General features: G+C 43.6%; 1 protein-coding gene across 1 annotated transcript; it reads left to right on the forward strand.

Annotated features, from left to right (window-relative positions):
- Positions 1-11,373: 11,373 nt before the first annotated feature.
- TPH1 (tryptophan hydroxylase 1) lies at positions 11,374-24,307 on the forward strand. The gene is made up of 12 exons (XM_042882071.1): positions 11,374-11,405; positions 11,706-11,757; positions 12,964-13,101; positions 14,046-14,229; positions 15,683-15,783; positions 16,459-16,526; positions 18,046-18,242; positions 18,746-18,881; positions 19,355-19,481; positions 20,529-20,624; positions 21,166-21,299; positions 22,657-24,307. Exons 3-12 carry the CDS (start codon positions 12,982-12,984, stop codon positions 22,829-22,831), a joined length of 1,338 nt encoding a protein of 445 aa, XP_042738005.1. The 5' UTR covers positions 11,374-11,405; positions 11,706-11,757; positions 12,964-12,981; the 3' UTR covers positions 22,832-24,307.
- The last annotated feature ends 648 nt before the right edge of the window (positions 24,308-24,955 follow it).

Raw genomic sequence — 24,955 nt, forward strand, 5'->3', positions numbered from 1 at the left:
GAAATCCGTACGCTCTTCTTCATTCCAGGTATCAAATGAATTCATTTCCTGGGCTGCTGGAAACATCCATTACTCTCTTAAACATGTCCTTTGTAAGGAGCAAAGTGGAACCTCCTCATCCCATCATTGTCCTGTAAAATATGTTGTTCTTCCTTGGATGCTCACTTTAACCATCTCTTGCTGTCTTTGCTTGGCCATTCTCATGGTCTGGAAGTCAATGCCTCTCACCCACTTGCTGGCTTGTCAGAATTAGTTCATCCCCAAACACATTGTACGTATCTTCATGTATCTTCACGATAGCCCACCACCAACTTGTTTGCAGCATTTTCCTGATGGGGTTGCCTAAGTTGGATAATAGCCTGTCAAGTAGTAGGACAAATGGGTGGCTTCCGTGAATGGCAAACCAGCTGGGTCTTATCCTCTTCCACATGGTGGAAGGAACTGTAGAAGTAGGTTCATCAGCCTTGCTTCTGCAGAATATAAATTCAAATACGTTGGCATTTTTATCCTTTCTGAACTTAATGGAAGGAGACTTCAGTCGTTTACCCCACCAAACAGCTGTTCTTGTGTAAGCTGTGCTGTGTGGGTGAGGCAGAGCTGTCTTTAGCTGAAAGAAGTTGATGCCAAATTGTTCATGAGGGAAATGTGCAATGTTTTTGTCATTCAGACAGGTGTGGAAGAAACTTTGTGACATCAGGTGTGTGATGTATCTGCAACGGTGCCCATGTATTACAGCATCTTGCCAGCAGGGATCTCTCTGTGCTTGTGCTTCATGAACATAACATGCCCGTTCATTTTCTTCCCTCTGTCCTACCCATCCTTTGACACTCTGTCAAGTCAGGACTCGCTGAGCTTGCTGCTTCAGAATGGCTTTATCTGTAAAATCAGGAGAGCGGCTTTCTTGCAAACCAAAGACCTGATTCATCCTCAGTGCCTTCTGCAGAGCTCCAGACAATAAGTGGCTGTATGAAGCATTGAACTAAAGTAACAGGAACTTGGTCCTGCTTAGGCTGAGCTGCATGTGAGTTGTGGTATGAGAACACCTAGAAAATTGAGGTAGAAATTGGACCACAAGGCTTGCAATATTGGTGTAATAATTTCACTCAGAGATAGGAGTATTGGTGTTATTTTTGACTCCTGTTTTGTGTCCATCTGGTATCTTAGTCCCACACAGCAATGTGCTCCTGATGGGGCAAAGCCACATATATCCAAAGAAATCTGGTGTGTGGGGAAGAAAACTGATAAGAAACGCTTAATCTGCTCCCTTCATGGTATGAGGAGATTGTTGCTGCTGAGACAATATTTTTGTCTCAGACCTTTCATTTCTGATAACCTAAACCATGAAACATAGTATGCTGAAAATTTCCATGCTTCTCCATATCCATGTCAGTCTGCTTTCTTAATTTTCTTTCATTACATGTTTAGTTCATGTATTCTTATAACTGCTAGGTAATTCCTTTTTCTCTGAGATTGTGTGTTGTTAGCATTAATTGGGCATAACTACCTTTGATTATAACTAAGCCAAGCACACACAAAATGTTCCAAATATTTGTACGTCAACCACATTTATAGTTTGATATTGATGTGAAAAAAGTATGGTACCTTGGCTGTGTTCTTGTATATTTTTTTTGTTTGTGTGTGTTTTCTTTTTATATCTTGAAAATCCATACTCTTTCCCACTAGTTCCTTGCTCTTTATGGAGGTAGAGTTATGAAGGCAGCAGCATCTCCATGATACTTTCACTCTATTTATTTTTGTTGTTTTGTCTCAGTCATGGCAATTCCATAGTGCATCCTTTGTTTTCCAAAGAAAATTAAATAGTGTCAATTTTTCCTTTTTAATGTCTGCTGTTTACTTAATTTTTTGTTCTAGATGATGATGAAATTCATGTGCTCAGCTAAACTCATTGATAAAGGACAAGCCTACGTCACCTGGGACGAGGAGCAGCCAGCTGTAATGTTATACAATTTCTCCAAAATCCTTCATGTGCAGGCAAAAAAAGAAAAAGGCATTGAGCAGCTGCTTATTCACTCCCCAGTCACAGTGCTGTGCATCAGCCATGCAGTTAGTGCCCATCACTTGGAGCTGACAAGGCGTGTACTAAGTGAACCTGACATTGCAAGGTTGGTAAAATAAGCCAGGTTATTTCCAACAGCTATCAGTGAAGGTCTTGCAATGGGAAAATACTATTCCTATTCCTTCTTGCCTCCCCAGTTCAATGATTCATCTCTTACCTTTGTTGTTGTTGTTGTTGTTGTTGTTGTTAGCAGGGAGCTAACATCTGAGATTGATAAGAGAAAAGATGTGCTTCTGAATGCTTGTGAAGAAAACGAACAATTGCAGGAAAAAAAGCTGCTGGGCTTCTTTCTGCTTTCTTTCTTCCAGTTCGGATCTCAGAAATTAGCTGTCACAATTCTGGGCAGCAGCAAACTCTGAGAACTGAGTTCTGTACAGACACCAATGCAAACAAGATTGCTTGAAAAAGAGACTGTGCTAGGTGAAGTGAGGCAATAACACTAGAAAAACTGATGAGGAAGAAGAGAGGATGTAAAACAGGAAAAAAACTGTAAGAATTATAACAAAGGGGAGAAATACCAACTAATTGTGATGTTGAAAGAGGAAAGTATTATCAGCAGTATTGTTAGGATTCTAGATTTGCCCAGGCAGAATATCTAATGTGTGATCGCCCATTGGAAAGGTCTCATGTTGATCACATTTTGTGTTTTTGAAGTTGAATCTCTTTTGTAGTTTTTTCTACTTGCGTGGCAGTGAGACAAGTTAAAGGTGGAGACCACACAGTAGGTGGGCAAGCTAATGTTGCTTGTTTTCCCCCAGTTTTGCTGACTGGCTGCAGCACAGAGGTGCAGAGCCCTCCATGATGGAGGGGAGGTGGTTTCTGCTGTTTTTTCCCCCTGCATAGCACTGGCCTTGCACATGCCTGAGGTGAGTTGCTATGCAGAGCCCTGTAGGGATAGTGGTTGTGTTGCACTCAGCTCTGAGCAGAGCAGAATGGATTTGAATAACTAGCTGGGTATCAAAGAGTAAGGACCTGTATTTAATTGAGGAGAACTAAAACCTGCTCTATCTAACTAAAACCTACCTCTATCACCACTCACTCCAAGTACAGATCTACTATTTTGAATTTGACTTCAGCAATTTGACATGGCACAAATTGAAAATTGTGTGACTATTACATTCTACGGGGCTTAAAATGAAAGCCTGAATCTCTGACATTTATGATAGTTTCTCTGTGCATGTGGTGTACGTTTGATAAGGGACTGCAGGTTTGCTCCTGTCATTATTGATGTCCCATGTAGTTGGCACTCACCTACTTCCTGCCCCTTCATCCATGGTCCCAAGAAACCTTAGGAAAGCGAAGGTGCTTTGACATTGTCCTGTGTTGCAATGATAGCTGTCATTTATTCTGTGCTTCAGGCTATGCAAGCTCCATTTTAATTTTGCACTGAGCTTATATCAACATTACTTACGTTGTCGTGCGCACTGTTTTTGGTGGCAACCCTGTTTAAAGCAGCTGTAAGTTTAATGAGCTGTCTGTTAACCTTTCATAGAAAGGAAGTGCTTCTGTTGCTTACTCTAATGAAATCATAAAAATCATTTCCTGTCTCCAGCTGTAGCCCAGTCCTCCTATCTTCTGTCAATAGGAGGATATTGAGACGTATAGGAAAATACACACACACACGTTGATCCCAGTATGCAGTATAGCCTCGGTGTTGTATTTTAGTGCAGCAAATTGTAATTAGCCATGATGTCAGTGGCTTTTATTTTCCATTACGAGTTCTCTGTATTGTGCAAACTCTTTCATTCAACATGAAAGAGTTTCCTCATCAATCAGGTGGGAAGGCTGGGTGCAAGTGCTGTGTTTGTCCTGACCTGATTCCGTGAGCTGAGAGAGTAGAAAAGAAGGAAAAACACTTCAGGTTAAGTGGGAAAAGACCAAACTGCAAAATATCTCTATTTTGTCATTTGGATGAGGCCACCAGAATGAGTGAGTGGAAAGAGGTAAAAGAGTGGATAGAAACAGTGGGAGTAAAGGGAAGGAGAAAAATGAATGGTGAAAACTGGGAAGAGCAAGAGAAGATGTGAGCTTTGTGGGTTCTCTTGGTGGAATACGTAAGAAGGGAAAAACGAAAAAGAAACATGGCTTAATTGCCTGTGAGCTATAAAATGGTGCAGATCCAAGCAAGGTCTTCAAAGCCCCCAAAACACATTGGCTCTGAGTGATGGAGCTGTTTGTGGAAGGAAATCCCAAACCCAAATGAAGGGGTGATTTCTCCTTTTGCTAGAGCTCAGTGTTACACCAGTTGTTCTCTCGTAGTTACAAGAGTAGCAACAGACTGAAAATAACCCAGGGCTGCTCCGCAGCAGTCAGCTTCTGCTTTGGAAGAGCACTTAACACTGCAGTGTGTTCAGGTGGTGGACTTGGTGGGTTTTTTTTGGTCCACGGTCTGAAGTTTGAGAGAGCATTTTTGGAAGAACCTGCTGAGTGCAGTATGGCATGAAGTGGTTGGTTGCCCTTACAGGAAAAGGCACCGCAGTCGTGACTTCCAGTCGTTCTGCCGATCCCCACGTTTACTCAGACTTAAAAGAAGTAAACTTAATTACGTTAAACAAAGCATTTTCTTTGCAAACATGCTCTGGTCCCTCTTGCCTCTACTGAGAGATAACAAAAGGCTTATGAGTAACAGCTGCTGTCCTTTTTTTTGACCTGTTGCAGGAGGCTGGCAGGACCGTGCACAGGTGTAGTATGTTCACGGGATCAGAGGAAGAGCCCGTGGGGGTGTTTGAAACTGGGTTTTTTGAATGTAAATCTCTACAGTAAGTTGGCAAAAGCATAAAGCCATCAAGGTGTCAGTGGTGCCTGTTGCAGGTCAAGATGATTTTGAATAACAGCAGCGATGTTGGAGCTGGAGCCTTATCAAAACAGACGAAAGCACTTCCATCACCTGCTTGCTGTTTTCAGCTCAAATGATGTAGCATGTATCAATGCAGGTGTTATTTATAGTCCAATTTACCAGCAAATCTCTGACAACTGCCTTCATCATATGAGTTTTCAGGTAGATTTGGACCTGCCTATCAGGAAATTCGTTCTAGACTGTACTTTTGTGTGTTAATAAAGTAAGAAGAAATGGGTAAGGTGAAAAAGGCAAGGAATACCAAATCTGATGGCCTTTGTGCTCTAATTCTGTTGTATGTTCTAATTAGCCCTTTGTGGACTAATTCAGTTACCAAGTTTACAACAAAGATTATAAAACACAATTTGTTCTGGACTGAAAAACAGATATACAAACAAGCAAATGCTCTGACCATGGAATTTGCCAGATAGTAAAGACTATTAATGAACTTTTTCCCCATCTTTCTCTTCTCAAAGTCAGTGCTTTCTTTGTCCCTCTCTAGCTCTCTTCCATTTAATACCTAGAGGTAATGTGAATAGGTGAGAGGTTCAGTGTTCATCAGGCCACTAACTGTACTTCTGCAAATCGCACCAAGCCCTGCTTGCACAGATGCAGCTTTGTTCGATCTCCACAAACTTGTCCTGATTTACACTGGCATCCTCCTGTCAGTGTTCATGGTTACGTGTCTGATCACAATTTACCACCCTAATCTTTTATCCATTATCCTGCTTACTCTTTAGCTAATGCTTTTAGCTTTGAATATTCTTTTAATGCCATGTTTCTCTGAAACAGAATTGTGCCCAAGTGTTACTAAAAGCAAAGCTTTCTAATCAGGCAGATGAAGCTCATTAGTGTTGTGTTTTCAAAAAACCTTTCTTTGATGCAAACTAATTAATTTTTACCCACTGCAAAATCGTCTTAACTGTAATGGGAGCTTAAATCTAATAAGATAAAAGAAACTCTGATGGAAAAAACAGCTGTTGTGAGAACAGGGTGCGACAAACAGCTTTTGCTAATCTTGGAAATGATGATCTGCCTTACAGCTCCAAGGCTGAACGTTCTGCAATTGCCTGTGTTTACAGTCCCTACAGGAAATTGATGGTTTTACATTGCTTGCTGTTTTTCATCCTTACAGCAGAAGGTGACTATGAATTAATTCACTTTGTTTGTGCTGACCAGTGGTCAGTGTTAGAGTTTAGACAAAACTGCACCTCCATAGTTTGTTCTGCTGTGTGAATATGAGGATTTCAGAGGCTGGGGAGGGAGCTAAAGCCTCTGTGCTGAGAACAATCCTCCAAGCTCGTTTCACTTCAAAACATAAATGGAGGACCATAAACAATTGGCTTGCAAGTAGAAATCTGGACTCATCCTCAGTTTCTGATAGTCTGATCATTTTTAGCAAGGAGGCAAAGTGCAAAATTATTTCAGCAGTCAGAACTAACATCTGTTTGGTTGGACCTTAGAGTAGACTCCTGATTTTCCTTGGCCATGCTATGTTTAAGATGTATGAAATACGTTGAATGCTTCTTTATGCTGTGACAAATCTAATGTGAGACAAACTTCCCAGATGAATATGAATACAGTAGAGGCTGAATGCTGGTGCATGCTTATGGTAAGCCTGTGTTGTCAGAAGAGTCTGAAGAGCTCCTTTTCTCTTTTCTGAGTGGATCAAAGCCTGCTGAATGGCTTTCTGAGCTGTGCTTACTCATATCATTAGGAGGTACAAAGCTTCCTCCTTTGTTAGCTTTTTCCACCTCACTTTGAATGCAAAATATTCTGCTGTTATACTAATTAGGCCAACTGGCTGAGGTTAACAAACACTCAGTTGCTTCTCTTATCATCATCCTTATTTGTGCATTTGACTATTTCACTTGGGGTTTGCCTGTGATGTGAAAGAATTGGATAATTCTGGAGGGCTTTCAGTAGCAATGATGAAATAGTAGAGCCTGAGTCACATTGCAGACAAGCTGTGCTGGCCTTGACCTTCACTGGTCCAGCTTGGCCTCAGACCTGCCTTGTCACCACCACAGGACTCTCTGGAGATCTGTTGGTGGCACTCAGTTGCTGTGTCCTGAGTCTGCCCTGCTCCCCTTGCTCAGGTACAGGGCACTGCCCACCCACCCGCTGTGAGCAGTCCTAAATGGTGCTGTAGAAGGGGTGTGGACGTGTGAGCCTTAACCATCCAGCTGACCATTGGTCACGTGCACCAGCAGGGAAGAATTGGTGCTACCCACAAGCAGAACGGTACTTATAATGCTCAGGTCATGCTGCTGGAAATGCAGTATTTACCCATCCTCTCTAAGCTACGTGCAGAGTTGCAGTACGTAGGTCGATGTGCCAAATTTCCCTCTTGGCTTTCCCCAGCCCTGGCTCATGGCTGTGGTTGGACTGAAGCTGTTTGCTATAACAAAAATGGGAATTTTTGCTGACTTGCACTCTCCCAGAGATCTGTCACTCCCTGCACGTTTAACCTGAGGTCGCTTGGCCAACAATGAGCAGATTTAAAAAACCAAACAACAAAAGCAGCATAGAGAGCTCTTTCAGGATTTTGGTTCCCCATCAGACAACAGTTGTGTTTGAAAAAGAAGATTAGGGATAACATTCACTGGTGAAAGCATGGCAGAACCTGGTTTCTCCCCTGCCCCAAAGAGCATCCTAACTAGCTGATGGGAGAATTCCCCTGTTGAAAGCTGAGGCTTTTAGATCTGTGCATTTTCAGACAAAATTGAAAAGTTTTTTGATTTTGTATCTGTTGAACTCCCAGCCATGAAAAAAAAAAATATCTGAAACATAATGATAAGTTTTCTCTTTTTAGTGAAAGGTTGGGATACTGAGGATCAGATCAGAAAGTGAATGGAAATGAGTGCTGCTGGTTAGGTGTTGTTATGATCCATGCTTTGTGAAGATGAAAATCAAGTAGAAGAAAATGAGTTAGATTTTCAGGCACCAGGACATGACAGCATCTATAAAAACACAAGCAGAATATGAAGATGTGTAAAAGCTGAACTGAAAAGAAATGACTCCTTCCAGCACTTGAAAGGATATTATGATTAGGAGGAGGAAGAACGACTTTTCACATGGTCTGATAGAGATAGGACAAGGGGGAGTGGCTTTAAGCTAAGAAAGGGGAGATTGAGGTTAGATGTCAGGAGTAAATTCTTTCTTCAGATGGCAGTGAGGCACAGGCTGCCAGGGAGGCTGTGGATGCCCATCCCTGAAGGGTTGGATGCCCCTTCAAAGCCAGGCTGGATGGGGCCTGAGCAGCCTGAGCTGGTGGGGGCAACCCTGCCCACAGCAAGGGGGCTGGGACAGGCTGGGGCTGAAAGGTCCCTTCCAACCCAAACCACTTTATCATTCCGTGACTGGTGGACATCTTCAGGAAATGACTGAACTCCCTCTCTTCATTATTAGTTCTGGCAAATTTAGGACTTTTTAAATAGTTTCAGAGGAATGCATGATGATGTTCATCTTCACTCTTCCCTGTGACTTCCATAGTGCTTGCCAAAATGCTCTGTGATTCTTGGATATGACTTGTTAATTAATGGAAAGACAGTGGGTTGTGATTAGAATGTGTTTTGGCTTTTTTTTTTTTTTTTCCTGGGGAAGGTAATTATGATAAGGGCAGACTTAGTATTAAATCGTATTAAACCTGTTTTGTTCAGGGATTTAAAACTTTATACCTTTCTCAGAAAAAGGTATAAAGTGGCCACATTGCCTCAGGCAAATGCTCTGGTTGGAAAGGGAGATGGCTGGACCAGTGAAGCTCAGAGGATGGCTGAAGATGTTTCTATCCCAGCAGTGATGCTGTAAAATTACCACCTTGGAGATTAGAGCACTTTCTCCTGCCAGTCAGGGAGAAGGGTTAATTCACACTGGTGACCTTGATGGGATTGAGCCTTAGGGCTCACTGATTCTCTCCTTCAGTGCTGCAGCATCCAAGCTGTTAATCCCATTTTTCAGCAGAAGATTAACATCTGCAGCTCATTTCTCTTCTGATTTTCCTTGGCTCTTGCCACATCAGTTATGATGAGTGGTTTTGTTGAACAAAATCACCCTCTCATTCTGTCTCTCTCTTTCCCCTAGCACTGGAGCATTCAGGAACCCCTGCGCTGCATTGGGGTTTTTGTTTTCTTTCTTTGTTTTAATCTCCACAGACCACCTCTCTCCCAGGGTTGGTGAATGGAAAGCTTGTCCTGTGTCTGGAAAGATGTAACAGCTGAGCTGAGCCCCTACTTATTTTACCTATGCCCTATGGAGAGCTCTTCCCCGTGGGAGGAAAGGAGATGTGGCACTGAAGGTTTATGTTGGTCCGTTTCACAGAACAGCAAAAAAAGGAAAGTCTCTTTACTATCAAGGGCAAAGTCTGGATGTGTGACAGCCTCTCTTAACTCTTATCAGCCTAAATGTTTCCCTATGCATTTATCTACAACTGCGTTCCTGGAGCTATTTCCATGAAGGGCCAAGAAGGCATGGGACTTCTCTCTCTGCCACCCCCTCTCACTTGGAGCCAGAGGCTGCTGAGGAAAGGAGGATTCATTTAACAGGAGGAATTACGAGCGGATAATGTAATTGAAAGCCAGCTCTTGGAGCATTCACGGTTGCTCGGTGCCAGTGTGACAGGTCTCATGGCAGCCCTGCTTGACAAAACATTGCCTTGCAAAACGGTGATGAGCTTGACCCACTTCTGAGCAGGGTCAGACCTGCACTTGATCCTCAGGTGCCGATTATCTGTCTGGAGGGCTTTGCATGTATGAGAGGCTATATGTGAGAAATCTCTGGTGGGCTTAAAAAAACGAAAATAAAAATCACAGTATTGCCTTCTGCTGTGACACAAGGAGAGGGCTGTTTCCCTGTGCCCCAAGTTCTCTTTGTCCTCCCCAATTCCTTCCTGCTGCAGGGTCCCTCAAGGCTTCTAACATCCTGCTGAGAGCCTGTGGCCTCTCTCCGTGTCTGTGCTCCTGTTCAGCAGCTCCTGTTCAGCTCTATGCCAGTTCAGATGCTTTCTGGGTCACTCTTTATCTCCTAGGGTGAGATGGGCAGCACTGCAAACGTGGTAATATTCTTTGCGCTGCACTCTACACTTACCTGCTGGTGGCTTTGCTGTGCCATGTTGCTCTTCTCTGTCGTGGGGGCCAAGGCTACTGTTCTGACATAGTAGGTTATGCTGCTGGCTTTGGAGTGAAACACAGTTCTCATCCCAAGCGATCTGTGCGTGCACAGGACCTGGAAGCCAATTGAGGAGAGCAGAGCAGGCTCCAGTGAGCACCCAGTGAGGGCAGGCTATGATTGAGTCAGTTCATGCTGCACGCTTCTGCCTTTTCAGATCGTAGAGCATCAGCTGTGGTCAGTGAGGGCTTCTTGCTCAACCAGTGAGCTGAGTTTAATCAGTTCCACGAGATTCTGGGTGCCCAGGTTATCTTTTTATGTAATGAGCTGTTTTCATGTTAGGTTAAATTTCCTTGGCTGTTGCTGTGCTGCTTGCCTTGAAGCAGCTGTTGGAGAAAAAAGCACAGTTAAAGCGGTCTGAACTCAACTGTCTTCTGACAGTTCTGAGGAAATGAGAATTGTATTTTGTGTTTTCTTTGGAAATACTATGAGGGATGAGCTCAGCATTTTGATAGACAAGAAAACAGGGGCAACGGAGCTGGCTGCTGTCAGGGAGCACCCAGCCAGTAAAAGATGCTCACTTGCATCTGCAGGGCTACCCACGGCGTAATGCCAGCAAGTCACAGCAGAGCGATGCCGGTCCTTGTTGCCGTGTGTGATGGGTCAGGGAGAGCCAGTGGAGCAGTCATCTATCACAAGCACCTTCCTGAGCCTTGTTTGTAGTTTCATGATGAATATCGTATCTCATATGTTTAAGATTCTGCGTAAAGGTGATACGAACTGTTTGCTTTTTGAGTCAGCTTGTATGATGGGGAGAGCTGTTCAGTGAGCAAGAAGGGAAACGTCTGGTGTAGAGCTAAGACATGAAGAAAATGCAGTACTGTGTGTTGTATGAAAAGGAAAATCAAGGCACCCGGTCATGAAATGTATCCTGTTCCCAGCTGGAATAGGTTGGCTTTTCCAGCTTCATTATAACTTAGGGCCGTGCTCATTCAGTCCTGCAGTGTTGGAGGGCTGCACCCCTAAAGCCTCTGAGGGGTTTCGCTCCCGGGAAGCGCTTTGCCTTCAGCTGAGTAGCGCAAATCCCCTCGTTCCACGTCTGACCCGAGAGCAAACAGCGGGCACGGGCGCAAGCGGGTTGCGATGAGGGAGTGGGAGAGGAAGGAGGGAAAAACCACGGCGGGCTCCCGCAGCCCTCGCCGGGCGGCCCGTCCCGCCCCCGCCTCCTCCTCCGCCCCGCGCGGGGGGATTAGGGCCGGCTCTCCCCTCCATAAAGCGGCCGCCCGGCCGGCCCTGCCCATCCCGTCGCAGGGCGCCATGCAGGCAGTGCCCCGGCGCGGCGGTTCTCTGGAGGGGGCGCCGTGCCCGCGGGAGGCCGGCGAGCAGGTGAGCTGCGCGGGGCGGGCGGGCCGTGCTGCCCTGGGACGGAGGTCCGAGCGGGGCCGGGGGCGGCCCTTGCTTCTGGAGGAGACGGGGGAGAGGCAGACGCGTCGGCACGGGTCGGCGGTACGGCACGTGGAGGAAAAAAATGAAACGGGCAACAAAAAACAGCTGAGCAAAGGCTTGGATCTCTTGTCAGAACAAAACTCCTGCGAAGATCTTCGGTGGGGCTGAAAAACGCGCCTGTAAGGTGATGCTGAGTTGCAGCCACCTGTAGGGTCACATGTCTTCATCCTTCCCTGCTAGGAAGGGTGTGAGGAGTGCAGCGAGAAAGCAGCCAGCTGCGTAAGGAGTACGGGTAATGGCAATCTGTGACAAATACCCGTTTAAAAGGTGTTCTGCTGTTCAGCTTTCAGATCTGAAATGTACTTTCCTTTAGACAGGTGCTTTTGGGTAATTTTAAATGTTGAATACCTACCGATACAAAGAACTGAGCCGCAGCACGTAATGCTAAGTATCCATCCTATGGGGAGTGATGTTTTCCTGGGGAGGAAAGGGAAGAGATTGCTATGGGCTTCAGGAGGAGCAGTTTTTATCCAGAAAGCACTTAATAGCTTTTTGAACTTGAAAGGCCCCCTTTGTGTGCTTTCATGAAGGCAAGTCATGTTGATGCCAGGTCAGTTAATATAGCACAATAATGATTCCTCACCACCATACCCTCCTAAGGGCTGGCAAGTGACGGCACACGAAGGCAGGGTGTCAGGCATGATTAGAGCTCAGTTACTGATAGGGAATATAGTGAAACTGGAGGAGTTGCTTTTGCGTTCGCATTTGCTCTGGTCCTGCACCAACATGGTTGCTGCATTAATGCAGACCTGTTAGCAGTCCGTTCTTGTACTAAAAGCCAAAGATTAATGCTGGTTTAGGGTTAAAGGTGCAAATGATGTGCATCTGGCATGGCAGGCATCTGAATTTCTCTTCTGCAATTTGTTCAAATTTATGTTAGAGGTCACTGGTAGAATTTAGGGTAAGGATACTCTGCATGGTGGTGTGTTTTATTTGTTTGCCTCTTAGAAATGTTGCTTAATAAATGATGTCACCTGACCCTAAGCACAAAGTTAAACTACTAAAATATAAAATAAGAACACACGTTTTCAGTACATGTGGTTTGTCCCAGCTGTGCACCTTGTAACGTTACCTGCAGCTATACTAGATCTCATGAGCTGAAGGCAGTGATCCTGAGTGTGGAATCAAACCACCCTGCTTTTTATAAAATTTATATATATTCATATTAAATATATGAATATTTATAAAATATTCATGTCGAATAATTAGCCCCATGGTTTATGCCTTCAAAATCCACTGTGTATTTATGATGGGCACTTCATTGCTTCTACAGCAGCATCATCCAAGAGGGGTTAGGTTTAAACAAAGAGCAGTGTCTGCACTTGGGCAAAGCTAATAACCCATGTATTGTGGGGTTTTGGTTTTTTCTCTTCTGCCTGGAGTAGCCCTGCTCAGCGCCTATTCCTTGTGATTCAGATCCTTGTTTGTTTACATGTAGCTAAGTAAGTCCAACTACATGATGATTGAAGATAATAAAGAGAACAAAGACCACGTGCCTGAAAGGGGAAGAACTGCCATCATTTTTTCCTTGAAGAATGAAGTCGGAGGCCTTGTTAAAGCTCTAAAACTCTTTCAGGTATGCAATAATTATATTTCTATAACGGATCTACTTTTTGTTTATTATTTTAAAGGTAGGTTTGGCACACAGTGGAATTAATTACATCCGTTTATTAAGGATGTGATTCCTAACGTGCCTCCCACTTTGCACCCAAAATTATCCACAAACGTACACTTATGCCTCAGAAGTTGGATGCTGGCTTAATGTCTTAAAAACTCTTCTGCACTTACAAAAAATTGGAACAGATTCCTCTTGTTCCTTCACGAAAAAGGATTGCACGCATTGTTTCTGCTGCATATAAGAAGTGGACGTGCTGATGATACACACCTGGGGTGCTGATGAGCTGCCTGCAGTGCTGCTGTCACTCTGCCTGGCTGGACTGAAGGTGGCAGAGGTAGTGCAGCAGTCCCACTGTGCTCCTTTCCTTGCTGTCCTGCAGGGAATGTGGCACTGTCACTGTGCTGTCATTTGGCCCTGCCTGTCTGAGCCTGGGGGTTGCTGCATGATCCTGGTGTAAGACGTATGATTAAATCGTTTTTTAATAAAAGAAAAGTGAAGTTCATGTCTGGAAAATGACTGCTTTAAAATCCTTTGCTTGTGAGATAATTCCATGGCAATGTGATTGGCATTATTGTGGATTTCCCTAGACCAAGTCACTGATCAGCTTCCTATGGGCAGGATGAAAGAAAAAAGGTCTGTGAAATTAAACATCCTTAGCGTGTTTCTCTTCAATGAAATGAAACCAAAATAACTCAAAGTCTTTCATTTTCTTTCGAATAGGTGGCTTTTTAAAAATCAGTTTCACCACTAGCAAAAGCCAGGCTACTACCAGGAGAGCCAATTAACTAAAATACCTTCACGTAGATGGTGAATATGCTGTGTCAGCAGAATACTTTTGTTTTTAAAGAATGAAATTTAGATTTTAGTCGTTCTGCTTGAAAACATCACCTCTTACAAAACAGGAAAAGCATGTGAACCTGGTGCACATCGAGTCACGGAAATCCAAGAGACGAAATTCAGAGTTTGAAATCTTTGTTGACTGTGACAGTAATAGAGAACAATTGAATGAGATCTTCCAGCTCCTCAAATCCCACGTCAGCATCGTCTCTATGAACCCAGCAGAACATTTCAATGTGCAGGAAGATGGTAAGCACAGGGGGCAGCGCTGGTAAAGAGAAGGCATTACTGCTCTTCTCAGTGTGCTAATTTGAAACCTTTTTACTTTGTCTGTATGTGCACATGCATAGTGCTATGGGTAGCTGTCAGGTTTGTATTTCTGTGCCATCGCTGCATGGTTTGGTTGGCACGAGCAGGGCTTTGTTGCCTGGTGTCTTCTAGAAGAGCTGGCTGTTTGGCCACCTGCTCTCCTGGCTTTTCTCAGCACAGTATAACTGCTGTAAGTGGGGGTCCCTGCACCAGCAGAGACTGATGCAGGCCACTGTGATGTTGCCACATTCAGGCGGAGTCTGACTGAGGGCTGGGCTGGTGCTCCATGACATCAGAGGTGGCGTACTGATATACACCAGTTAAATTCAGGTACTGGACGGTGTGGGAGATGGGTTCTGCCATTTCCTCATGCAGCTCTTGACTTAAAGACTTTTTTTAAAACATTTTTCATAATATGTGGTTGCTTATATCAGTGTGAAAGAGAAGGGGAGCTTCTCCAAAGTAATTGGAGATGCTTCAAATCTTGTTCATATTTGCTCTTAGACGATGAAGTGCTCAGAACTCGGGGCAGCACAAAATCAGTGTCATATTTTTCTCAGCCATCATGCTTGGCACAGGCTAGTAGGCATGGAAAGGGAAGATCTGGTGTCTGCTGGGTAAAAGTTTCTTATTCTAGCTCTAGGAAAGGAGAATCTCAATCTGAACAATTTCCCCATCCTTACTAAGGAAACTGAGGAGCATTAGGAGAGAAAAAAATCCTGTGGTAGTTACAGTGTATTAGCAGCCGTGCCAAGAGCTTGTTAAAAGCTTTTTGATTAAAAAACAAAACAACACCAAAAATCGCCTCCAAAGAAATGAACCCCCAAAATCCTCAGTAGTGAAATTAATTATGCGTCTCTCTGAGGCTACATGGCTGAAGCTGCCTCCTTCTTTTCCTCTTCCCTCTGTAAAGCCTGATGTTTCTGGAGCACATAAGCACAGAGCAGCGTTTCTTGCCAGTGAAGCAGGATGGGAGGACTCTAACCTTCTCCACAATGTCCAAGGAAAATCAGTTCTCTTACTCCTTTACGTGCTTTGTGCCTTGGAAGGCTGTGCACAAGGAGGCCTTTGCTCCGTGGCAGCCATTAGCTGCTGCTCTAACATTAATACTAACAACAGTCAGGGCCACTGAGAACCCATATTAACTGTTTCCTCCCCAAATCTTCTGATTTGGAGTGTGCTGTGCAGTCTGTGGGCAAACTGGCAGTGACAGAGGAGGAAGTATGAACTGGAGGCTGGTGCCAGATAGGCAGCAGGCTCCCTTGTCCTGTTTGTAACCCTTTTAATTTATAGATTTTGCCTGTAACCGCCATAGCCAGACTTGAAAGTAGCATTTCCTCCGTCAGCACGCTTGGCATTATTAATAACCTTGTGGATTCCATGCGTTCCGTAGAGATGGAGAACATTCCCTGGTATCCAAAGAAGATCTCAGATTTGGATAAGTGTGCAAACCGAGTGCTGATGTACGGGTCCGATTTGGATGCTGACCATCCAGTAAGTATCTCACCCCTTCCATGCACAACGCTCAGTGAAAAGTACATTGTGGAACTTGCTTTTAAAACATGAAGCGTTTCCTCCTCTCTCTTGTTCCCTCCGCAGTGTCTCTGGGGGTCTAAGAAACTTCTCATGGGGGTTTCATGTCTTTTCCTAGGTCAGGCAAGGCTGATACTGAATGTGGCTCCTATGCCTTTCTGTGAAGCTTGCTCATGTAGAGGACTGGGGCTGGGCCCTGAGCGGTCACATAAATACAAAAACAAAATGCTGTTGTGAGACAGGCTTGGTTTGTCCTCTCTATTTCTTCCTTACTACAGGTGGAGCAAACTAATTAGAATTTGCACAGTACAAATGGACAATTTCTTTCGTAATTTGAAACAAGCAAGAAAGTGACCAAGTTTGTGTATATACTAACGTGACTAAAAGGAGCCTTGTCTTCTGAATATATACTGCATGCATAAAACCACTGATGTTTGCTTTGAATTGACATATTTGCTTATTTTACAGTTAATAAACACTTCGATCTACAGCTATGAGGTTCCTCTCCATCTTATATAGTATACTTTAATATTTACCACTGAAGAACTTTCAAGTATCTTGCTTTAAATTAACTTATATACTACAGCTTGAAAACCCATTTAACTTTGCTTTTTCTTTCCTCCTCACTCTCCCCAGGGTTTCAAAGACAATGTCTATCGTAAGAGGCGAAAGTATTTTGCAGACTTGGCTATGAACTACAAGCAGTAAGTTCAACTTCTTCCAGCGAAAGCCATCTAGGTGCTTTGAAATAGCAACAGAGTGGACTGCTACATGTTCCCTGGGCTCAGATCTCACTGAGATATACTTGTCTCAGGAATCAGAGCTAGAAGGATAAAGTGAAGGGAGATTTAATGCAAGATTTAAAGGTTGATCTAGGTAATGCAAGATTAAAAGGTAGATCTAGGCCACCTTACAGCTTCCTGGGTCTCTAGTCAGTCTGAGAATCAGCTCATGGCTGCATGGGCATTGTGGTATCTGTGGCAGCACTAATCCCCAAACGGGCAGCAATGTCAGCATGGGCTTCCTGCAGTGGGGTGTGTTAAGGCACTGGGTTCTCTCCCCCCTTTTCTGGAAATGGGTGCAGCAAAGGAAGGGAGTGGGCAGCACATCTACACAGCTGTCTGTCCAGGACATGCATACGCTGCCAGGGCTGATCTCCTTTGCAAAGGAGAGGAAGGGGAGGAAAAGTTGCTAGACAGCCCATTGACCACTGAGTTATAAACTCTCTGGGCAAATGTTAATACTTGAGTTTTATTTCCTGGTTTAGAATAGAACATGCGATGCATAGATAAGAATTCTGTGAAATGGAATTCAAAGAGCTTCTGTCTTTAGAGATTCTGCTTGGGGGAGGGAGCTCTTAAAGCTGGAGGAGTTTCATAGCCCAACGCTAAACATTTTTTTCTGAATGTGTTTTTTGCATTAGTGTTGCCTGTGTGAATATTGACACCAAATTCCTCAACTGGGAATGACTTAGAAATGGCAGATATCTAGAGCTTCATGGCTCTCTGTGTTCATGCAGCTGGCCACCACAGCATGCAGGCAGTTACTGCAGATGTGTTGTTAACAGAGCTTTTTTTGGGAAAGCAGCAGCCGTGCTGGTTATCTAGCTGGCAGTGGAGGCAATGTATGACACTCCAGTTGCTTTCAGCAGCCTTCAAATCACAGCCTTGCTCTAATCTACTTTAATCAAGATCCTGAGGGTTGATTAGGATGGACCACAGTCGATATGTTCAGGCAGATACTTGTCTCCTCTGCACGGCAGCATGATTTTTACCTAACATGCATGTTTAGTTTCTTCCACTTATTGTGCTGCTAATTTAGGGGATTATCTTTTCCTAAAATAAATAAAAAAGATAGTGGAAAGTTACTGTATACAGACAGAGACGTACTACAAGGAAGAAGATGTGTTCCCAGCTCCCAAAACAAAAGATTTTGCAGTTACTGTTTGAACACTTAAGAAACTATTTACACAACTGAAGCTTTCAGACCCCCATGAAATCAATGCAAGGATTGCTATCTGTTGATTTAGGTGGAAGAGTGAGCAGGCCTAAAAGTTCTCCAGGGCACAGACCTGATCTTACCCACGTACTTGACAGTGTAATGAAATCTTAAGCTTGACCAGCTGTCCCGGCCATATGAATGTTGAACAATAATAGTAAGTAAATGAGTCATCCTTATAAGCCATTTACCAAGGAATGTCCCTTTGTCCTCATCTCCTTGTAGTGGTGACCCAATTCCCAAGATTGAATTCACAGAGGAGGAGATCAAGACTTGGGGGACTGTGTACCGAGAGCTTAACAAGCTTTACCCAACTCATGCCTGCAGAGAGTACCTTAAAAACTTGCCGTTGCTCACCAAATACTGTGGGTACAGGGAAGACAATATCCCCCAGCTGGAAGATGTGTCCCGGTTCCTGAAAGGTAGGGTATTAGTTTTCTCTCACATGGAGAAGAACTAAAGTCCATTGCAAATCACACTGTTACTATGTGGGCACAAAAAAAAAGATTCTTGGTTTTGTCTGGGAAACCTAAAAGCAGAATGTTTGCTTGTTTTCATTCTGGTCATTTAAGAGGCTTTTTGGCCTCTCTGTTTTTAATGTATTATGTCCTGAATATATGCAGTGATGGTTTGGGGGGCCATGCTAACTCTAAAAAGACTTAGGACTGGTTAAAGTGATACCTAACTGTATTCTGTTGGTTGTAGGCATGAAATCTTAAGAAATCCACCTACGCAGAGGTAGGGACACTTCTACTGAATGTTGGCCATCCTCAAGATTAGGCCTAAATTTTCTAGTCATGCCTATTTTTTCTCATGTGCTCTTAAGCCAAAGTAGTGCTGTGGATCTTACCCCATTTGTAGCAGAGATGGGAACATTATGGACTTCTACTGTAAACTAACATATATTTTCTCCACTTCTTTTTAGAGCGCACAGGTTTCACCATTCGCCCTGTTGCTGGGTATCTGTCACCCAGAGACTTCTTGGCAGGATTAGCATTCAGAGTTTTTCACTGCACTCAGTATGTTAGACACAGCTCGGACCCTCTCTACACACCAGAGCCGTGAGTAGAATGAAACGTGTGTTTCTGAGTATTGCTACCCAATACCAAGCTACTTAAAATCTGTTCAAGAATACCAGCAAGAAAACTTATTTTCAAAGGTGCTGAAGACTTCAGTCTTCGCACTGAATGTAGTGATGTTTTAGCATACTCAAGTGCCACCTTCATAAGCACGGGATTTTCAGAAGTAGAGCATGTAATTGGAGGACTCTTGCAGTTGTCATCGTGGGCAGTTTGAAGTTCAGTTGGAACTGTGTTCTTAATATTAGACACCTTCATCTGCAAACTGGAGCAGCTGTACTTTTGTAGAAATGGTGTGATGTGCTTTTAGCTAAACCTGATTTGATACTTCTTTGTATTTGGGATATTGTTCAGATAATGAAGTTTCACACAAGACGCTGTTTAGTGGTGCTACTTTTTCTCTCCATCACAAGGAAAGATGAGTTTTCTTTTTTTTTTTTTCCCCTCTTTTCCAGTGATACCTGCCATGAGCTCCTAGGCCATGTCCCTCTTTTGGCTGAACCCAGTTTTGCTCAGTTCTCCCAGGAAATTGGTCTTGCATCACTTGGGGCATCAGATGAGGCTGTCCAAAAACTGGCAACAGTGAGTGTTTCAGTGCCCAGTGATCCCACTTAAAGCTTGGCGCTTCATTCAGCTGATCCCTCTAGCTCTAATTAATTTGGGGATTAATTTCAACATTAGCTGCAGCAGCTGCTAGACTTGACTCTTAGCTTTAGAGCATAGAACAAGTTTCCATGCTAGGAAAAAAATACATTTTAAGAAAGATGTGACAGGTATTTTTCTTACTTCACTTAGGTCAAGTAAGTATGCAACTTCTAGGGGTAGATAACTTCTTCCAGCTTGAAATTCTGTGGTCTGTTTCCTCCAGAAAATATCTTTCTACTTCTGAGAACATAGATTAGATATAAAAACATTGAACTGTTACTTCAGTGTGTAAAATGAATTGAAATGTTGTGTTTTCACTGAATGTGAAACTAGCACTCGGTACATTTCAGCCAAGAAATTCAAATAAATAATGCAAACTCATCTTAGTTCTGGGATAACAGTTTCTTGATACATTGACAGAAATACTGAAAGGTGAAAACTTTACATGAAAAATAATTGATTCCAGTTACAAAAGAACTGCCAGTCATAGCTAGTGGTAAAGCTTCTGCTACCTTTAGTGAGACCAGAAGTAAAGCATCTAAGAAAATGGCATTCCTTGCCACATACCTGCAGGAGTCCTGAACATCAGGAAACTGACCATCTTTAACATTTTAGACCACTAAGGAACAACCTGTATTGGATTGATGCTTTCAATTGTTGAGGTCCTGTCTATCTAATGTTTCTTTTAAGCCGAATCTCTCAGGTCATTACAGTGCTTCTCAAAACAGATTAAATTGCCACATTTCTACTGGGATGAGCAGCTTCTGTCCCAGCTATGTCATCAGACTTTCTTATTAGAAACATATAATCCTGTGGTTCTTCTCTCTTCAATTTAGGTTCCCTTCGCTTTAGATATCTGAGAACGATAACCAAGTAATGACTTGCAGGTGTTTGATACTTCCTGAGAGTAGAAGGGCCTCCATCCAGTTCACCACAAAACCTTTGCTGAAGGATAAATTTATTTTACTCCCTTCTCTGTTTCAGTGCTACTTTTTCACTGTAGAGTTTGGCCTGTGCAAGCAAGAGGGGCAGCTAAGAGTTTATGGGGCTGGCTTGCTCTCTTCTATTAGTGAGCTCAAGGTAAGAATATCCACTGCTTACTTCCCTCTTTACTTGGCTCATACTTGAGTATTTTTGTCGCTGTTCTGCCATGTTTATTTATCAGATATAATTCTTAAAAATATTTATTCTGAAAATACCTACTGTGGGGATGACTTCTAGGTGAGTTCACTGGGGTTAGTCACAGGGCAGTGTGCTTTTGGGTATGTGCTGAGCAGCTCCTGTGTCCTTCTGAGGAAGCAGAATGGATGATTGATGTATGTTCAGTTCCAAGTAACCTGTTTTCAGAAAAAGACTCCACTGTTTTAACCAGATTCTGAAAATATTGTTCTTGTTTAAAAGCAGCTTTGACCCGTATTGGCAGAACACAATCCTTTAGAGATAATGTTTGTTATGCTTAAGCCATTGTTCATCTGCAGACATGTTTTAAGAGGCAATGCACTAAATATGGTCTCACCTCATCTTTTTTTTAATTCACTTTTTAATCTGTATCATCTTCCTTGTGGATTCTTTCGGTGGCGATATTCCTCTGGCACGTGATAACACATGATGTGTTACTTAGCACTCGCTCTCTGGCAGTGCCAAAGTCAAGCCTTTTGATCCAAAGATCACCTGCAAGCAAGAATGCCTCATTACAACTTTCCAGGAGGTTTACTTTGTTTCTGAAAGCTTTGAAGAAGCAAAGGAGAAGATGAGGTATGCTTTTTCTTGACTTCCTGTGTTTCTCAGAGGCAGCACCAGATCCTTTCATTCTTATCACATTACACTCTTGGCTGGGTAAGGAGCTGGCTGGAGGGCCGGGCACAGAGAGTGGTGGTGAATGGAGTCAAATCCAGCTGGCGACCAGTCGTGAGTGGTGTTCCCCAGGGGTCGGTGCTGGGGCCTGTCCTCTTCAATATCTTTATTGATGACCTGGATGAGGGCATCGAGTGCACCCTCAGTAAATTCGCAGATGACACCAAATTGGCTGGAAGTGTGGATCTGCCTGGGGGTAGCGAGGCCATACAGAGGGATCTGGACAGGCTGGAGAGCTGGGCTGGAGCCAATGGGATGAGTTTCAACAAGGCCAAATGCCGGGTCCTGCACTTCGGCCACAACAACCCCAGGCGACGCTACAGGCTTGGGGCGGTGTGGCTGGAGGACTGCGTAGAGGAAATGGACCTGAGGGTATTGATTGATGCTCGGCTGAACATGAGCCGACAGTGTGCCCAGGTGGCCAAGAAGGCCAATGGCATCCTGGCTTGCATCAGAAACAGTGTTGCAAGCAGGAGCAGAGAAGTGATTGTTCCCCTATATTCAGCACCCGTGAGGACGCACCTTGAGTACTGTGTCCAGTTTTGGGCCCCTCACTGCAAGAAAGATATTGAGGCCCTGGAACGTGTTCAAAGGAGGGCAACAAAGCTGGTGAGGGGTCTGGAACACAGGCCATATGAGGAGAGGCTGAAGGAGCTGGGAATGTTCAGCCTGGAGAAGAGGAGGCTCAGGGGAGACCTTATTGCTCTCTATAACTTCCTGAAGGGAGGTTGTAGTGAGCTGGGGGTCGGCCTCTTCTCTCGTGTCATTAGTGATAGGACCAGAGGGAATGGTTTCAAGCTACGGCAGGGGAGATTCAGGCTGGACATGAGGAAGTATTACTTTTCAGAAAGGGTGGTCAGGCACTGGAATGGACTGCCCAGGGAGGTGGTGGAGTCACCGACCCTGGGGGTGTTCAAGGAAAGGCTGGATGTTGTGTTGAGGGACATGGTTTAGTGGGAGCTATTGGGAATAGGTGAACGGTTGGACTGGGTGATCTTTTAGGTCTTTTCCAACCTTGGTGATTCTATGATTATCACAATTTTATAATAACCTTTTATGGGGCTGGAAAGCTGAGTTTAATATTTAATTGGTCTCCCATGTACTGGATGGGAGAGATGATGAACTTCGTAGTAATTATAATGATCATTAAGAAAGTAAGTGATTTGAAAAGTCATTACTGATACTGACTGCACACAGAGGATACATTTGTCTTCTGGTTAAACTTCCTCTTTATTTATTTATTTTTTTGCTTTAATAGAGAGTTTGCAAAAACCATCAAACGTCCATTTGGCGTGAAGTACAATCCATATACTCAAAGCGTGCAGATCCTGAAAGACACCAAGAGCATTGCCAGTGTGGTGAACGAGCTGCGTCATGAGCTGGACATTGTCAGCGATGCCCTCAGCAAGATGGGCAAGCAGCTGGAAGTTTAACGTTCCCATCATTCACGTTGTGCGCTCAGCAACTCTTTCTTTTCCCCACTTGTCTCTTTCTAGGCACGTAACATCTTGTATGCAGAACTTTCCTTTACTAATGGAAGAGTGAATAGCCCGTAAAGATAATCACTTTAACTCACTTTAACTTATTTTTCTGTTTAAAGTCCCTTACAGAATGTATTTCCTTCACCTCCATTCCCTGCGGATAAAGTCCTGGTGTTGCCTTGGAGAAGCTAGCAGAGGAAGAGAGAAATCACTAGGCTGGAGCAAAACTGTGGTCTGTGGATCAGGGCTAGGATCAGATGCTTCAGAGAGTGGCTCATGAGGCAATTGTAGAACAATTTGGCACAGGGAAATGTCTTTCTGAGCTAGTAGCCTATGCTGCTAATTTTGCAGTAGTGTAGACCTCATAACATAGAAGCTATAGTAATCAGTGCTTCTTTGTGCTATTAAGTTTAAATATTCCGGTTCAGAACTTGAATGATTACAGCTCAGGTACCGGGATACAAATATCTGGAAGTTTGTTATGACAAAATGGAGGGGTCATATCTCCCTTTCATAGGGATCATTCTTGCTCCCAAAGAGTTGCAGCTGTACTGAGTGGCCTGTTTCTAGTAAAACACAGAGGTACAGAGCTATAATGTGAAAGCCTAACTGATTATTTCAGGAGATTTTTCTGTCACCTCAAAGAGTTTGGAGTTTTGTTGCTGTCTATGGTGTTACACCTGAGGGAAGACACTAAGGAAATACCATTTGCCTTTTCCCTCGCTGAATAAATGTAGCCAGGATTATAGCAAGCCATCAGGTTCTGACTTAGCACAAAGCCTAAAACCATTTCAGCATTACAGTCCTATATCCAAAGTAGTTTCACAGGACTAAGAGAAGCCCAGTGCTAAAGTAACACCAGAATTTAAAATGAGGGCCAAAGTTTGTAGTCTCGTAGACATCCCATTGATTGCTTTATTAACCTTGCAAACTGCATGAAGATAAATTTAGCTTCTTCCTTGCTAGGCCTGAACACTTGTATTCCCCATCAAGCAAATAAGTGAAAGGTAGAAAAATTTGATGGAAATCTCCATCCCTGGAGGCATTCAAGGCTAGGTTGGATGGGACCCTGGGCATTATAATCTGGTGGGTGGTGACTCTGCAGGGGATTAGAAGTGGGTGGTCTTTAAGGTACCTTCCAACCCAATCCATTCTGTGACTGTGATCTTGTGGCTATAAACACAAATATTTATACTTTCAGCTATGAGATTTTATTCTGAAGAACTCTTTATGAATGTTGGGAAGCGGTGTCCTGCTGAATTGTCTGTATAGCATAGCAGTAAAGTTGCCTGATTTCAGGACTGCATATTTCCAAGCATCCTGTAGAGCTGTATGGAGCTGTGCTGTCTGCTGTTGCTGCCAACCCTGTCTATGAAGTTAATTTATGTATGTAGACGGTGTAATAAATTTGAATTGATGATTTGTGAAGTGCAGGGTATATTTAATAACATGCTAGACCCTGGTTCTCCATATGTGGTTCTTATGAGAAAATCCAGCTTGCAACTGTGAAGGTTGCTGGAAAAATTAACTGGAATCTTAAATACGCTGGTCCAAGTCCTTTGGCAATCGGAAAGGACTTTCAAGAACCTCTGTTCTTGGCCCTCCCCTTGTTTCATATGCCTTCTCATAAGCTGCATCTGCTTTGTAAGCCATCTTTCCAAATACATTCACTATTTAAATCCAGTCTAGATAATTCTCCTATGACTTTATTAATCCACCATTGCTATTATTTTTTTCTAAGAACATTTTGGATGCATGAAAATGTGGTCTACAGCTTACATTACACTTTTAAATAGATGTTAGGAACTTCCTCCTTCTGAAGAAGAAACCTTCTGTTTGAAGTAGTAAGGGAAGATGTATTGTCTGCTTCCGTGCTAACGACGACCATTCAGCTGCATTTTAAAAACAATAAGGTTGTTACGGTGTTGGAATACAGGTCTGTGTTACTTGAAATCCTTGAGCTACACTGTGAGCAGCAGACCTCACACCTGCTGCATTAGCACGGGTACTGCTAGGGAGAAAACAAACAGGAATGGTGTCTTTATTTGCACCGGTGTAACAAAACATGGCAGCGAT

The sequence above is a fragment of the Lagopus leucura genome, unplaced genomic scaffold (genome assembly GCF_019238085.1).
Source record: "Lagopus leucura isolate 7727_CA_CO unplaced genomic scaffold, USGS_WTPT01 Super-Scaffold_100033, whole genome shotgun sequence".
NCBI lineage: Eukaryota > Metazoa > Chordata > Aves > Galliformes > Phasianidae > Lagopus > Lagopus leucura.

Coding starts and splice junctions, on each gene's coding strand:
- TPH1 (XM_042882071.1), top strand. CDS start 12,982: ATGATGATTGAAGATAATAAAGAGAACAAAGACCACGTGCCTGAAAGG. Junction 18,882..19,354: donor CCTCTCTACACACCAGAGCC/GTGAGTAGAATG, acceptor CCTCTTTTCCAG/TGATACCTGCCATGAGCTCC. Junction 20,625..21,165: donor CTTCTATTAGTGAGCTCAAG/GTAAGAATATCC, acceptor TGTGTTACTTAG/CACTCGCTCTCTGGCAGTGC.